At 37.8% G+C, this 17,787-nt stretch overlaps 1 protein-coding gene across 1 annotated transcript in view; it reads right to left on the bottom strand.

Moving 5' to 3' along the window:
• Nucleotides 1-11,505, bottom strand: part of PLEKHH2 (pleckstrin homology, MyTH4 and FERM domain containing H2) — a 145,936-nt gene extending 134,431 nt beyond the window's left edge. Inside the window, 2 exon segments of the mRNA XM_079109757.1 lie at nt 5,051-5,180; nt 11,387-11,505. Coding sequence (XP_078965883.1) covers nt 5,051-5,173 — 123 coding nt within the window. The 5' untranslated portion in view covers nt 5,174-5,180; nt 11,387-11,505.
• Between the last annotated feature and the right edge of the window lie 6,282 nt (nt 11,506-17,787).

Genomic DNA, 17,787 nt, shown 5'->3' on the forward strand with positions numbered 1-17,787 from the left:
ATGTAAACCTTGGGTCAAGTCCACAACCAATTCAGACTAAGCCAGTAAAAGACATCTGAAATGATCAACTGCCCCATATCAAATTTTCGTCAAAAATACAGTAAGCATTTTATGAACAGGCCACTTATACAATAATAAAATGAACCAGCAAATTCTAAACCTCATGCTTGATTTACTACTACACAGTGCCCTCTGTAACCAGAGTGAACTTAGAGACAAGTGGCAGAGGGGAATTTGCCAGTGAGCATGGGTCATATCACCACTGGGAATAATCCTCAGTGATCCTCTTATTGTTACAGGCATTGCGCACAAATAAACTTGTTCAATGGATTGGTTAATTTGGGCAGAATCTTTAGGACCTTCACACTCACTAATGTGGACAGCAATTCCTCACCAAGGATTTCTTTCCCTGATTTTCACCCATAGACACCATGAAAGACTCTATCAGCAAACATTTTTATAAATTTTGTTAAGATAAATGTCACCAGCCAATAACCCCAAATATGACATTTGAGTTAGCCTGTAAAATCTATTAGTATATGTTGAATCTCCATCAGGTACTGTGCAACATTAGGTGAGCCAACAAAATAACCGAAGGGATGTACAGTTTAAATAGTTTAACAGCGGTATTGGGCTTGCTGCTATGAAAGCATATGCTTGCTGTCCAGGGACTCCTTATTCCTAGGAAGCATTCCTGGATCACCTCAAGGGAAACATATTCATGAAAGGAAGACCAAAGCAGGAAATCTCAGATGGCTACGCTGCGTCAGGTAAAGGCAGTAAGCATTAGGTTACAGGGGCCATGCTGATGCCCAAAGGGAAAATTCTTATTTTTCTCCTTTCCTTTTCACTGAAAAATCTAACGCATAGGAAATAACATTTCATTTCACCTTGTAAAGAAAGTTTCCCTCTTCCCTCCCTGACTCAGAAAACTAACCAGTAATCTTGTAAGGTAGGAAAACTACTTACATCGCAGCTTCCCTGAAGAGTTTATATTTGGCATACTAAGGATATTTCCAAAACCATTCCTTAAATTCCTCTAAAGACCTCTCCCACTTACAGCAGCACTTGTCCAAGACTTCAATAAGGTCTTTTTCTCCCCTAGCTTTAATATTCTAAGTTTCTTGAAAATTGTGATGGGGGTGAAAAATAAGTACAAAAATCACTTTCTAAAAAATCTCATGTACTCTACTCCATCTTCAAAAATAAAACAAATATATAAAATAGAAATTCATCTTTGATTCTAAAATACTCTGATAATCTCATACCTTTTCCCTTACAAAATTCAAAAATATGTCTCTTATCGATCTGTAATTATATTTAAATTATCTCATCATACATTTATACAGTGTGTCTATTCAGAATGATCCCTGAGAGCCTGAGAGGGTTTCTCCGTGGTAGAATGATTGCCTAGCTCGCTCAAGGCCCTAGGTTTGATCCAAAGAAAGAGGGAGGAGGGGAAGGGAAAGGAAAGGAGGAGGGAAAAGAAAGGGAAGAGAAGAGAGGAGAGAAAGAAGAAAGGAGAAAGAAGACAAAGAAGGAAAGAAAAAAGTAATAATGAGTCATTTCTGTGTGCCAGGTACTCTATTAACTGCATCACAATAAAGCCAAAAAATCTCAGGTTTAATGACAGCTCTGCTATTTGTTAGCTGTGTCATGCTGGACATATTAATCAATTACACTCAATCTTAATGTTAATATCATTAGAGTGTGGGAATAATAATTACCTCATAGAGTTGCTATGGGGTTGAAACTAGCTAGTGACTATAGTAAAGGCTTGGGTGCCATAGCTGGAAACTGGCATTAGCTGCCTACGGCCAGCACCAATAAAATGGAACCAAGAATCCAAATTGTTGCAGGAAGGAGTTGGCCCCAATTCCTGGCAAAGAGCTAAAGAATCAAATTAATACTCTCTTAAGAATCTTCAGCCTTGGGGCTACATTCATGTGGGGAGCAGGCATGGAGAATTATTAGGCAGAAACCTTGGGGCAGACTGGTCCTAACACAAAACCAAAGGTTGTGGATGGGAACAGACTAGTCTCAGGAATGCAACAATCGACTCAAGTTGGTATTCAGAAACAGTGCAATAGGGTTGCTCTGAAAAATATGTAATGTTATATAAATTGTTGTAACTGCAGACATACACACACAGATACCTGGCCCCACACAGAGATGAATTCATATGATGCACGGTTAAATAGAAGACAATAAATGAGAGGGTAGAAACATCAGAGAGAGCAAGGAGGATGGTAATAAAACTAGATTAGATAGGCCATATAGGGTGACCGCTAATCATTTAGGCTTTAAAAACAGCTTCAATTCTTGACTCCATCACTTATTTTTTCAGTGTAAACTCAGACAAATTAAATAATTTTCCTATGCCTAATTTTCCTCTTGGGTAAATATAGGTAATATTAGTACCTACCTCCTAAGATTGTTGAAAGGATTAAAACTTTGTGTGTGTGTGTGTGTGTGTATGTATGTGTGTGTGTGTATAAAACTTTGTATATGTATGTATAAGATTTAGTGTATATATATATATATAAAACTTTTTATAAATATATAAAACTTAGTGTGTGTATATACATATATAGCACTTAGAATAATTCCTGGCACAGAGTAAGCTTAAGTTTCCTAATCTATAAAATGGGGACAATAAAACTTATTCTCTCACAAGTGGTTAGACAAATTAAATAAATTAGACCTATAAAGTGCTTAATACATAATAAATCAATAAATATTACCTATTTTCCTTAAAATATGGGTGGAGACCAAAAGGAAATTTTAAACTTGGGAAAACATTTCATAATGAAATATAACAGAAAGGACTGTGAGAATCCTTACTCCCATTTTAGTGTTGAATATATTTAATAGGAAACCATGAGTAACTTGGCATACTTAGCCATTTTCCAATATATAAAATGCATCTGAATAATTCCATCTCTTAGATCTGTCAAAGGATTCAAGTTATAGACATAAAATAATGACAAAAAAGAAAGAAAAGAAACTACAACTAAAATAGCAATTTTAAAATAATATTCTTCTTGAGTACTCATTTACTGACAAAGAAAATATTAAATCTAATAGCCTAAAGATTGGTAATCAAAAAGTTATTTATGATTTTACCTACAGAAAAAACACCAATTTGGGGGGGCTGGGAATATAGCTCAGTTGGTAGAGTGCTTGCCTCACATGCACAAGGCCCTGGGTTCAAGCCCCAGCACCAAAAATAAAAGAGAAAACATGAATTTTATAATTTAAAAGATGGGCACTCAGAGAGACACTTGCTGCAATATGCTTTCTAAAGAACAGAACAAATGTTGCCACAAAATTTAAAGTTTAACTAATTGAAACCCAAATGAGCAGAATTTTTATTTACTCTGTATGGAGACTAAAACAATAGAGAAGTTAAGAAAACCAAGAAAATTCTGAGGAGGTGGTTCTGGTCAGCAGCGTCAACTTCACAGAGGCTAAGGCAACACCTGGCAAGTGTCCTTGAGATCTAGCAGCAAGGGTCTAATCGGTGGATCTAGACAAAAATTATTGTATGGGTTGGTTGGGGTTGTGGAAAATACTAGATAAATCACATACAACATGGGAGATGATATATATATAAAGAAAAGAGCAAAAGACAAAGGATTAGTCATTAACCTTGTTTTAGGATAAGTTTTCCCTATTTGGAGATATTCAATTTTTTTTCCCTGAGCTATAATTTTTATTCTAATATCATAGGGCGCATTGATATTGGGGTTTTATTCTTCAAAGACTTACTAGATTACTGCTGATCCAAAGTGAATAGGATAACCTTAGTCTTTCTACCTAAAATATGTTAAAATACAAAAAATTTAAGATGGTATATATGAAAACTTAAAAGGAATGATGTTTCACTGGATTTTAGCAGACTACTTCTCAGAGATTGTTGGCTAATGAATAAAGATTTAAGATCTTGTTTGGAGATGTGATATGGGTAGCAGTCTCTATCCCAAAAAGATTATGTGGACTAGAGCGTAAGAAACCACCTGCAAATTCTTCTGATGAGTTCCAAATATGTATCCAGTGCTGTCTAGAAGTATAATGTGAGCCATACACATAATTAAAAGTTTCTAGTGCACACATTAAAAAGTAAAATTAATCTTAATATTGTCCAATTAACCTAATATCCAAAGTAGTATCAACGCAATCAACATAAAATTTATTCCTTAATTACTTTCTTTCATACTAAATCCTTGAAATCCAGCGTGTATTTTATATTTCTATTTGAACCGCCTTCATCTGAAATGTAACCATATGTGGCCAGAAACTACCATATTGAACTGCATGGGTCTAAAATCCAAATTATCTGGATCAGAAACACAGGTTGTCTGTTTACATATGTAATTGTAAAATAAAGAACCCAATCTGGTACATAACTGGCCCTCAAAAAATTTGTGTTGAATGATTGATTGAATTAATGAATGTACTGGTTTTATATATGTATTTGTGAAAACAAAAATCCTGTGACACAAAATTCTAATTGCTTTATTACAACTATTAGGAGAAACATATAATTATATTCAACACAATTCTAGCCCCAATGATAGTTTAATGATGTACAGTTAATAAGCACAAATTTCTAAGCAGGTATATACTTTCAAATACATTATAAACACATTTTACTGTAAATAAGGATCTGTAGTCTATAATCACCTTAAAATTATATTCTCAAACATTTAGTAGTTTAAAATGCAATTAAATTCTTCTAGCAAAATCAAATGAACTATAGCTTTCTCTCCGAATGAATGAATGCCACATTCATTTAACATACACGATTTTCACATATTCCACTAGCATTTGCAAATAAATCTTTTTAATCCACTACCCAATTTACCCTAACAGTGGAGAAGGAATATGTCAAATATAGCTTCAAATCTTGGCAAATATTTAAATTATATTATTTATTTTACAAAATAAATAATGGGCTTAACCCCAAAAGTACTGAGTGTATTTAGTATACATGAAAAGGGCCCAGAGTAGCTGATACTTAATAACAAAGACAAGGAGAAAAGCTTACCTTGTCTGCTAAAAGCTCTCGTATCTTGCTTGCTTGAACTCTAAATTTCATAAGCTGAGACTCCAGAGCTACGCATCGCTCTTTCCAATCTATTGGTCCTTCTGGATCAGAAGGCTCTGCCATAATTATTCTAAAAAAGGAAAGCATTCAAACAGCATAACACTTTAGTATTCAAAATAAGCTATTAAATTACCCAATGTACACATTATAGTCACCATCTAATGATATCCAGGTACAAGTTTTAAATTCGAAGATAAATTCCAGAAGCTGGTATAGTTTATGGAAAAAACTGAGTGAGAGACAGGAGGCCAGGGGCCAAAGCCCAACTGTGCTACTTACCCTTTTTATGTCTTGGTTTACACAATCTAGAAAAAGAAAGATGCTGACAATCACAAACCATTCTTCCTCACTGGTAAGTTGTGAGGAACAAATTAAATATTTGCTGTTTCTAACAGAACTTTGGATAGTACAATAGCACAGCACAGAGTACTATTGTTTTTAATCCTGTCCAACAGTTAAACTTTTAAAATCTATCAGCTCACAATTTTACCACACTCTTAAATTTATAGAAGTATCACAGTTTGAGGCAATTGGTAGCACAATAAAATAACATAAACACCATACCAGTGCTACAAGTATGTATTAGATTTGTTCTAAAATTATTACTTAGCACCACTCTGAATTTGTCCAAGTCCAGGCTATTCTTCAAGCCAGAAATCCTTTGGCATATTTATCTAGGTAAGTTATGATCCTGACAAGTTTGCATAATTTTTATTTGATGTAATAAGAGAAAACCTATAAATATGAAATTTGGAAGCATCTACATTAATCTGGACTCAGTATTTTCCATGATATTAACTTTCCTTTTGGAGGAGAAACACTATAGGGAGGAAGACAAGAGGCCAGGGAACTGGTTTTGAAATAGGTGTTACTTGATTTTGGAAGCATGATTGTTCCTGGCTCTGAGAGTCATAAAAGCAATTTTAAATGTTTGCTATTTTTTTTTTTCAGTGCTGGGGATCAAACCCAAGGCCTCACACATGATAGACAAGTGCTCTACCAATGAGCTACCTCCTCAGCCCTCTGTTGATGCTTTATTGCATTATTATAATAAACAGTCTAAATAATGTATTTCTGAATTGCCCTTGCTATGAACTGATAAAATTTACATTAGGAATGGATCTCCTGCAGAAGCCAAATCCCAGGCATGAGGAACAGGTTACAGTAAAACTCTTAGGCCCTGGAGGGTTCTTCAGTGGAAGTGTGTTATTTTATTTTTTTGTTCTATAAAAATACAACCAAGTTTATTTTCCCAATATTTAGTGTCATTCATCCCCCTCCAAATCTATACCAATTTTTTAAAAACTTTATGCCAATAAAATCCCATTAAAATTTTTTCCTAGCATAAGTATTGGTTTGTGCTCAATCCACTTTTCATATTAATACTGGCATTACCACTCCATCTTTTAGAAACAAATAAATAAATACAAGCAGAATTGTTCTACTAAGGCTACAACTTTTAAAAGCACCATCTCAAAGCCTCCAGATACCCCTCAATCCTAGTTACAGTTTAAGGGAAACTCATCATGACAGAGTTGGACATCATTCTCTTCTTGTTTCTTTGCTTCTATAGAATCCTTGCTTCCCTGTTTTGTCAGTGGTTTTTTTTTTTTTTTTTTTTTTTTAGAATATTAGCCTTGTAAATAATCTTTTTCATTTCCCATATTAGCATTTACTATTAATGATTCACTTCAGCATTTACTGTTAATGATTTAGGAGTAGATAATACAATTTGTCAAACACAAACTTTTTATCATTCTACTGTTACTTATTTTCTCTCATTATTAGCTTGAGAAGAGACTGGGAAATAAAATATGGATGAAATATTTAAAAATAAAAAGCAGTCATAAAACGGACATCCTTAAACATTGAACCATTCATATAATTGTGCAGAAAGTAGGGACACTGCTATCTTAAGCAAAAAGTAATCTAGTTCATGCAGGTTAATTTTTTATCTTCATTTAGACTAACTTATTTGTGTTCTAGTGTAAAATGTCTACAGGTTTGCTTTTGTTTTCAGTGTTGGAAATAGAACCCAGGGACTTGCTCATGAAAGGCAAGTCCTCTGCCACTGAACTACATCCCCAGTTTATAGTCAGAAATAACATAAGGAGTAAATATTTCTCAACAAATAAAAATAAATCAAGGTATTATACCATTACGAAAACCACATGATCATTTCAACAACTCAGAAAAGCATCTAAGAAAATACATAACCCTCATAATAAAGGCATTCAATACACCAGCAATAGAAAGGGATTTCCCCAACCTGATAAAGGACATCTGTAAAAAGTCCACAGCTCATATCTCACACACTGGTAAATGACTGAAAGTTGTCCCACTAAAGTCATGAAAGACAAGGATGTCTGCTTTCATTACTTCTATTCATCATTGTACTAGATATTCTAGCCAGGGCAAGAAAACAAAATAAAATGCAACCAGGTTGGAAAGGAAGTAAAACTATACTTGCAGATGACATGATTCCTTAGAATTTTCTAAGGAATAGTTTAAAAACTGTTAGACTATTGCATTAAGCAAGATTTCAGGAAACGAGATTAATATATAAAAATCAATTGTTCTTCTGTATACTAGCAAGGAAAAATCCAAAACCTAAATTAAGAAAATATTCCATTTACTATATCATCAAAATAAATGAAATACTTAAGAATAAATTTAACAAAACAGATGCAAGATTTGTACTCTGAAAACTCCAAAACATCCATGTAAGTCATTAAAGATCTATATAAATGGAAGAAATTGCATGCTCATGGATTGAAAGATTGAATCTGTGAAGATGGCATACTCAATACAATCCTTTCAAAAAGTGCAACTATTTCTTTTGCAGAAATTAATAAGTTAATCCTAAAATTCACAGGGAAATTTGAAGGACCCAGAATAGCCAAAACAATTTTTTGAAGTTTGAGGACTCACGTGTTCAACTTTCTAACCTTACAGCAAAGCCACAGATCTCAAGACTGCAAGATACTTGCATAAGGGTAGACAGATAGATCAATAGAATAAAGTTGAATCCAGAAATAAAACCTCACCTTTTCACTCAATTGACTTTTGGCAAAAGTTTCAAGACCACTCAGTGGGGGAAAGAATAGTATTTTAAACAAATGATGCTTAGACAATTGGATGCCCAAATGCACAAGAATTAATTTGGATCCCTACTTCATACCATATGCACAAATTATCCCAAAAATTGATCAAAGACCTAAATGTAGGACCCAAAGTTCTAAAACTCTTACATGAAAATGGGTATAAATCTTCATGACCTTGAACCAGGCCCCAGTTTCTTAGATATGACCTAAAGCACAAATAATTGAAATAGATAAATAGACCTCATCGAAATTTAAGAATGTGAATTTCAAAGAACACAATCAAGAAAGTGAATAAACAATTTACAAAATGGGGGGGGGTGATTTTTGCAAACCATGTACTTGATAAGGGACTTGTTTCCAGAATATATAAAGGACTCATACAACTCAGCAATAAAAAAGATAACCTGATTAAAAAGTGGGCAAAATATCTGAATAGACTTTTCTTCAAAGGAGATAAAAATGGCCAATAAGCACATGAAAAGATGTTCAACATCATTGACTATACAGGAAAGTGAAAAATCAAAATCATAATGACATTCTACTTCATACCAAGTAGGATAGACACAGTAAAATGAAAAAGAACACATACTAACAAATGTTGATCAGAATATGGAGAAGGAACCTTCATATATTATTGGTGGCATTGCAAAAATATTGCAGCTGCTCTGGGTAATAGTTTAACATTTCCTCCAAAGTTTAAACATGAAATTACCTTATGACCCAGCAATTCCAATGTGAAGTATAGAGCCAAGGGAACTGAATACATGGTTCTCACAAAAACCCATGCACAAATGTTCATAACATCTTATCATAAAAACCAAAAAGAGGAAACAACCCAGTGTCCACCCTCAAATGAATGTATAAACAAAATGTGATACAAACACAAAATGGAATATTATTCAGATACAAAAAAAGGTATTAAATACTTCTACAGGCTATAACAATAGATGAACCTTGAAATATTATTCTAAGTGAAACAAACCAGACACACAGAGACAAAGCATTTAGTGGTTGACAGGGGTTGAGAAAAGGGCAATGGGGACTAACTACTAATGGGGATGGGGTTTCTTTATGGGGGTGATAAAATATCCTAGAATTAGATTGTGGTAATGATTTCACAACTTGGAAAATATACTAAACAATCACTGAACTGCACATTTTTATAATGTAAATTTTATGGTTTGTGAATTACATACATTTATGAACAAGTAGCAGTTTATGTGGATGTACACTAAGACAACATTTACACATGGACCGTTTAATGATCCATTATGCATGGTTATTATCTCTCCCAAGAATGTCACCATTAACTCAAAAAATAAAGAGGTAACTGTTAACTTCAAAAATGAAAAGCATTGTGCATATATCTTACTTAAAGCACTTTACAATGAAAAACAACACAACAAATAACATCAAAAATAAACACACCTATTTTAGTTATGCTAATTATGCATTTTACAGTGAGGCAGTAATGCTCTAAGAATTTTATTACATGCACTTAACATCTGCATTCCATTTTAATTAGGTCATAGTAAATTAAAAGTAAAAATACAAAACTGCAGGAGAAGCAGTGGAGATCGCATATAACCCCAGCTACTAAGGAGGCTAAGGTAGGAGGATTCCAAGCTCCAGGTCAACTTAGTAAAACCCTGTCTCTAAATAAAAATAATTTTTTAAAAAGGCTGGGGATGTAGGTCAATGTTATCACACTTCCCCAGCATGTGTGGGGCCTGGGTTCAATCTTCAGTAACACCACCGAGGGAAAAAAAAAAAAAAAAAAAAAGCAGAGTTGCAGATTGGTCCACACTGAGGTCTACACACCCGGTTTCCTCATTTCATTCTGTAATATCAGTGTATAACAAGTATAAAGTAGCTTGCGTTAACGCACCATCTTGAGTAAGAATTCTAAGAACAATAACATTACCACTGATGTTATAGAACTATACAACAATGGAGCTATAACCAATTACTTAAATATATCTAGATTCTGAATTTGAAAGTTTCTCTGCAGGGGACAAGGAAAAGTCTTGGGTTTTCCAAATACCTTCAGTGACTTTGGGGAATATTTACTGACACAAAATAAACTGTTTACAATTGTGGAGTGAATGCTCTTTTCTCTGAATCTCTGACTTCCTGTTTCTCTTACCAAACCCCAAAAGGAAAGATTCATCTACTTTGGTTTACCCTGATGGAGTTCAGGGTTAACCTCTCACATTCTTTAGTTTTCTTCTCTTAAGGGACAGCTTAACTGAACCAGGTAACTGTGCTTTTCTTTTCTTTTCTTTTCTTTCTTTCTTTCGTTTTATTTTTTTTTTTAAACATAAAAGATGCCTTTCTTGACCAGACTGAGGCATCCCTTGTTTAAAGAACCTTACCACCACCACCTAGCCCCATTTCGGCCACGCCTGCCCTTCGGTGGCACTGCCCCAAACAGCCTGCTCCTCGCCGCACACTCCTCAGGCACGCACGGGGCGGTGAGGTCCAGACTTGCAAAGACTGGAATTTTCACAAAGAAAGTAGTGACCCGCAGGTAGCCCAGCTCTAGTGCTTTCCCCGCGCAACTTCTCTCCCCACAGCGTCTCGCGCTCAAAATACCACGGCTAAAATGTTCCGTCTTTTAAAAAGGGGTCTACTGACTTCGGGGACAGCGTAGTTTCGTGATAGGTCACCTTAGGGCACTTTGACGTCCCGGCAACTCGAGGTGTAGAAAATGGCTCTTTAAAGTTTTGAGAAGTTTCGCCAGGAGATCACTGTGGGGCTCCCCAGAAGCCGAGGCCAAGCCGCAGCATCCCTAACTGCGGGGGCATCCCTAACCTGGGGCCCCGCTGCGCCCCCGAGGACCACCGGCGCGGTGCCAGAAGCCCGGGCCCCCGGTTTTCAAACAAAACGTCACAGGAGCCCAGGGGACGTAGGGGTGCGGGCCACCGCCCCCAGCCCACCCCTGCAGACCAGACCCAGACCTGGAGGCAGACCCGGGCTGCAGAGGGAGACGCGGGCTCCAGTGCTGCGCCAGCCGCTCCATCCCCAGGGTCCCAGCCGCCGGCTCGGCCCGCCGCCCCCATCCTCGGCTCGGTGAGCCCCCCGGACGGCGCGCTCCCGAGGGGGCGGGGATCCCGGAGTGGCAGAGGCACTGGGGTCGCCCCTAGGCCCCGGGTACTGCCCACCCGCTTACCTCTGCTGCGGGTCCCCGGTGCCAGCACCCGATGTCCCTGCCGGCTGCGCCTGGTCCCGGGCTTCCCCGGCTCCCCGGGCTCTCCGGGCTCTCAGCCCGCGCCCGCCTCTCTCGGAGCCCCTGGCGGGCGGGGACAGGGCGCCGCCCCTTCCCGGGACTGGCAGCCGGGATAGCCAATCGGGGGCCAGGGAAGACCACCCGTCGACACTGAAGAGTGTGTCTGTAACTTTTTGGCTCTTTCCAGTCCCATTCCTAAGTAGTTCGGTCCTGACGGGTCTACCCCCAGCCTTCTCCAGCTCTAGAAGACCTCAGACCTTGTTGTAGAGGTCGGTCACGTCCTTCTAGTCCCTCTGCCCGCACGCACTATTATACCATCCTCCTATTTAGCCTCCCAGCCTGAAGTCTCTCGTCAGTCCATCCTTCATCCTCCTGGGAAGTTAATTGTCCTTAAGAGCAGTTTTGATGTACACCTTGCCAGAAACCTTTATTGACGTCCTTTTGCTTACATTATCAAGAACAGATTCCCTTGCCCAGTACTCAAGGGTCCATCCTACCTGCTCAGGTTTATTTTTCACAGCTGCCTTTACACCTGAGACCACTGCTGTACACCTCCACACTCCAAGGATACCCACATTTACATGCTATTTCTTTGTATGCCGCCTTTGAAGGTTGTAACTACCCCCGAAGATACAGTTCAAAACAATCTCCGTGTAACCATGCCTGTCTCTCCACCTAGCAGATATCTCTTCTATTGTTTCTGCTCCCTGAACATTTTTCTAGGTTTTTTTCGCCCCTCTTGGCTCTTACTCATCTGTTTTATGTACACCCCCCTATATCTCCACCAGATGCAAACGTTTGAAAGCAAGGATTTGCATCCTCTGCAGCGCCTAGCACACAGCACATTGCATGAATGGTAATTTAAATCTAACTGAATTTTACATCCCAAGCTGAGGTCAGTCGAAGAGTAAAAAGAGAAGTGGAGAGGGGAAGGGGACAAATTTTGAAAGTTATGGGTATTCCCAGGTCACAAAACTAGGTCAGACAAATTACTCTCTTTGAGTCACAGTTGCTCAACAGAGAATATCGGAAGGCTTTTTCCACTGCAGTCCGTTTTGTTTTTTTAAGGTGATCTCGTCTTATATTAAAAAAAAAAAAAAAAAAAAAAAAAAAAACGCAAAAGAGATAGAGATTTACAAAGTTCCTCAAAGGGAAGGCAGTAAGTGAAAACAACGAAAAGGCCAGCAAGCGAGTATCAGGCTTCCATATTTCTTCCAGATGAGCACTAATTTTGGACTAGATCCCGGACTACCCCCACACATCAAATTCCTTTTGCCTTCTGTGGGAGCTGATGATGCATATCATATGAAAAATTGTCTCCAAACAGCCTTGGCAAACAAGCAGGCTGAAATGGGCTTATTTTACAGACCATGCAGGAGTTAAATAAACAGTTTAAGTGACTTGCATAATTTAACACAGTAAGTCAAAAGAGACCAAGCAGGAGAAAAAGAAAGAATGCCAAAATAGAATCACTTCCGTTTTGTGAGTCAGAAATACTAAATAGACTAAGAGAACTGAGTGAATAAGATCACTCATGAAAAGCAGCTTTCTAAACACGGCTGCCATCCCTGTAAGGCTCAGCTAACATTTACTTACTGTCACCTTTTTCTGGAAACATGACAAACTGAATTTGTTGGCTCTGGAGAAAAATATGGACCAGCATCCTGTTTCTGACTGTGCTAAAAAAACACATGGTACAATGGAATATTATTCATCAATAAAAAGAAATGAAGTACTGATGGAGGCTGCACATTGGATAAGCCTTGAAAAATATGCTAAATGAAAGGAGCCAATCACAAAACAGCATTCATTATGACTCCATTTATATGAAATGTCCAGAATAGGCAAATCCATAGAGTCAGAAAGTCAATTAGTGACTGGGGAGGATGGAGGTGATGGCCAATGGAAGCAAGCTTTCTTTTTAGGGTAATGAAAACATTCTAAAATTAGCAGTGATAGTTGTACAAATTTGTGAATATACAAAAACCCATGAATATTTACAATTTAAATGGGTGAATTTTATAATATATGAATTATATCTCAATAAAGCTGTTTTTAAAAAGAAAAGTACCTGTCAATTTTTGGTTTTATATTAGGTAGCCACAAATAGAAAATATCTCTGACCAGATCTCATGAATGTTCATAGCAATATTACCTTTGTTTTATACCTATTTATCTCAGTTTATTTGTGATTATTTGATTGTTTCCTCTCATGTGTTAATCAGCTTTTCATTGCAATGACCAAAATACCTGACATGAACAACTTAGAGTAGGAAAGATTTATTTTGGCCTTCAGTTTCTGAGGCTTCAGTCCATGGTCTGCTGACTCCAAGGCAGTATCATATCATGGTGGAAGGGCATGGAAAAGTAAAGCTGTCAGTTCATGGCAACCAGAAAGGAGAAAGAGAGAGAGATGAAAGGGCAGGAGAGAAGAAAAACACCTTCCTTGCCCTCAGGTAGGAACTTCCTCCAATTAGGTCCCACCTTTCAGTAGTCCATTCAACTATCAGTGAATTAATCCATCAAGTGGATTAATCCGCAGATGAGGTCAGAACCTCATGACCCAATCATTGCTTAAAATCCCCACCTCTGAACTTAAATGCACGGGGGACCATATTTTCAACACATGAGCTTTGGGGAGGACATTCCAGATCCAAACCATAACACCCCACTATACTGTAAGTGCCATGAGGGTAGAAACACTGATTTTGCTCTTTCATATATATTCAGTACCTAGCACAGTGTCTGGCACACAGTAGATACTTAATAAATACTCGAATGCACAATAAATGCACAATAAATATATCTTTAACAAAAGTGGCAAGGGATATGTTTTCTTAAATACTGATTACATTCCAGGCATTGTACTAAGTTATGAGGAAAACAAAGATGTGCCAAAAGGATATTTCTGTCAGATATCTGAAACAGACGTCTTTGTCTTCATATATTTGTAGCCTAGGAAGAGAAATGTGCATTCACTAAATATTCACACAAATAACATATAATTACAATTTGTATTAGGTGCTCCAAAGGAAAAACACAAGGAATTGTGCAAGTGTATAAGGGGGCTTAGGGGCAAGGAGCTTTCTTCAAATGACATTTGAACTGAGGTCTGAAAGAATCAACTGGGAGCAAGCAAGGAAATGATGGGAAGAACATTCCAGATGTGCAGATGTGAACTGCAGGGACCAGGTCCTATGGTGAAGAGGAGCACAAGATATGAGGGGACAGAATGGAGGCCATCAGAGGCAGGGGCACAATGAGTTGCGGAGGAACATAACATGAGATGGCTACAAGGGAATAGGACCAGACCATATAAGGCCTTGAAGAAAGGGCTTTTCGTACTTTAGTAGAAATCTTGTTAAAATGCAGATTCCACATCAATAGGTCCTGGATAGCAATTAAAAGTTTGCATTTCTAACAAGCTCTAGGGACACACTTTTGAGTACTAAGACTGTAACTATATTATTCCAAGAGAATGGGAATCCCTTGAAACTTTGATGTATTTTTGTTAAAAGACAAAATCTGATACGTCATGACCTAATTACCTTCCACTAGGCCCCACTTTTGAAAGGTTCAACCACACCAAACCACCACACTGGGGACCATGCTTGGGTAGGGAACAAACTATAGCCACACTATAGCAGTGGATTCCCAGTGCCTGGGGCACGAGGACTTGCTCACTTCTTTTGGGTCCACAATGAAGTCAGGACTCTTAAACCTCACCTCAACAGGTAAGCTGGCCCCTGCTGTCACAGATTGGTTGTGGGCAACATCCCATAGGTGGTACAACGTCAGGGCCAGGATGGCTGGAACTTTCAAGAGTTTAACAGGCATTGGTAAGACTGTGGAAAGGAATAAGTGTGTACAGAAGGAATAGAAAAGCACTGGGTAGAAGTTTGAGCATCACTTACTTTAAGGCAATTGAGAAGAGAACTGCTAAAGTAGATGGAGGGATGGATTGTCAGCAATGGTTAGGTCAGGACTTGCGAAGTTAAAAAAAAAAGACACTGCATATGAAAGTCACAAAAGAAGATAGTGACCCATCAGGACAAAAGTGTCAAATGTGAGTAGATGATTTATCATGTTTGAGATCAGGACTTAGCAGGCAGAGACAGCCATTCTGGTACAGAGCTTTATTATAGCCGACAATTAAACATCAATTTATCTCCCTCTCTTTCATAATGAGACAGTTTAAGCCAGAAGAAAAGGAACAAAAACCATAGTAAAACTGACCATAATATGTCCTAACACAATTAGAGAAAAGACATGTTATAAGAAAATAATATTGTAGTTGGGGTTGTAGCTCAGTAGCATGCATGAGGCACCAGGTTAGATTCTTAGCACCGCATATGAATAAAAAGGTCCACTGACAACTAAAAAAAAAAAAACTTTAGAAAAAAAGAACAATATTATGTGTTGTGTGATAATTGTAAAATGAAATGGAATTTTTAAAAGATGTTGGAGAATGCTAAGGTCACCTGGGTGGTGACAAGCAGGAAATACTCAGTGAGGAGGTGGGACCTGAACTGGGGAAGGTTTGGTAAGTCAGAAGGAACTGGTCACTACATTGTTGGGGAGGGAGGGAGGCAGACAGTCCCAGCCTAACCCAAGACAGGAGGCACAAGCCTGAGAGAGTGAATGAATGAATGAATGATGAATAGTTGCTTGGGTGTCCAAGAGAAAGACTGAGTCATCCTAGGCCAGGTTAGGAGGTCTGGCATCAATTGATGGTCTCCAATCCTAACAGTTAAACACTGATGTGATGCGGAGCAAGATTCACCACAACTTAATCTGAAGTGTCTGTCTCAGACCTCTTCCATTATCATTGTCTGTGGAATATATAATGGAGGTTTCAGAAAACTTGCAGGGTGGTTAAAAGGGTATTTGATTCCACTGAACTAAATGAAGTACAATCCTACTATGCTTGATGGGCATTAGAAACTTGCACAGAACATTTATTTGAAAAAGAGCAGATACGCAGCAAGAAGGTTAGGAGAAGTGGGCAGATGAAGCAAAAAAAAAAAAAAAAAAAGTAAAAATGAGAAAGGGCTGCATATGGCTGCATAGTGGCACAGAAGAGAGTCAATGTCTAGTTGAACTCAAGAGGTCAATTTCTCTCTGAGCCTACTTAAAGTAAACAGGATAACTTGGCAACATTTTGAACTCGCAATTAAAATGAAAAAGTAAGTACTTGCATCCTTGTTTTTTAAGAAATATTTTTAGTTGTAGACGGACACAATGCCTTTATTTATTTATGGTGCTGAGGATCAAACCCAGGGCTCCACACATGCTAGGCAAGCGCTCTACCCCTGAGCTACGACCCAAGCCCCTGCAGCCTTGTTTTCAATGTCTTCTCCTTTACTTAACCAAATTCATATAGTGGCTTATACTTTGAACTTTAGTGCTATAGTTCTCTGTTATACCCTCAAATCAATATGAAGCTTAGACTACAGATACATACCACTGAGCCTGGCTAGACATTTTTTTTTTTTATTTAACCAGATTTTTATCGTGCTTTGACAAAATTATTTTCTAGTCCTCTAACACCTGCTTCTTCTCAACTAGCATTTTGAGTATATATCTATAAAAGGAAACTTCTGTAAGGAGAGAATGATGTAAGTCTAATAAATTCATCTTTGAGTCAGCCTCAAGGGTCAAAGGTCTCCACAGACCAGCTTGCAGTTCGAATAACCTTCTCCTTGGGTCACCTTTACAAACCTTATGAGGACTTCTCCCTCAGCCTTTGTCTTTGTTTCCCTGAGAACTGTTCTGGTGAATTTCATCTGCACTGAATTAGAAGATTTTATTCAGCTCTGTGTTAGCTACAACTGGCCTTTGGCCAACTTCCAGAGACACGAAGCAACCACCTTCCTTCCAGATCATTCTGTTCTCACGAAGTTTTCTCAGTATAAAACGAGCCTCAACACCTGCCTCCCTCATGCCTTTTCTTTACACGATGACTTATTCACTTAATTTTTTAACTGGCACCATTTTACCAGGGAAAATTTGGAATGCCATAGCCAATTTGGAGAAATTTTGACGTGAATAAGATTGTTCATTCAAGAGGCATACCAGAACAAAAGAGGGAAAAAATTCTCCAGAGGAGATTATCTGTCTCGTTTGCAAAAATTGTGTTTAACCTAGGAAACAACCCCTCCTTCGTTTTTGTACTTTGGGGATTAATAAGACCTGACATTTTAATTGTATGGCTTGATAAAATTGTCAAGGACTCAAGTTTTGTCGAAACCAACTGCATGTCGCTCTCTTTTGTGTGTATACATGTAGAATTTATTTTTTGAGTTCTTCCCTCTTCTTGCAGAGGGAACATAATTAGCTTTTTA

The sequence above is a fragment of the Sciurus vulgaris genome (genome assembly GCF_902686455.1).
Source record: "Sciurus vulgaris genome assembly, chromosome: 14".
NCBI classification, from domain to species: Eukaryota; Metazoa; Chordata; class Mammalia; order Rodentia; family Sciuridae; genus Sciurus; species Sciurus vulgaris.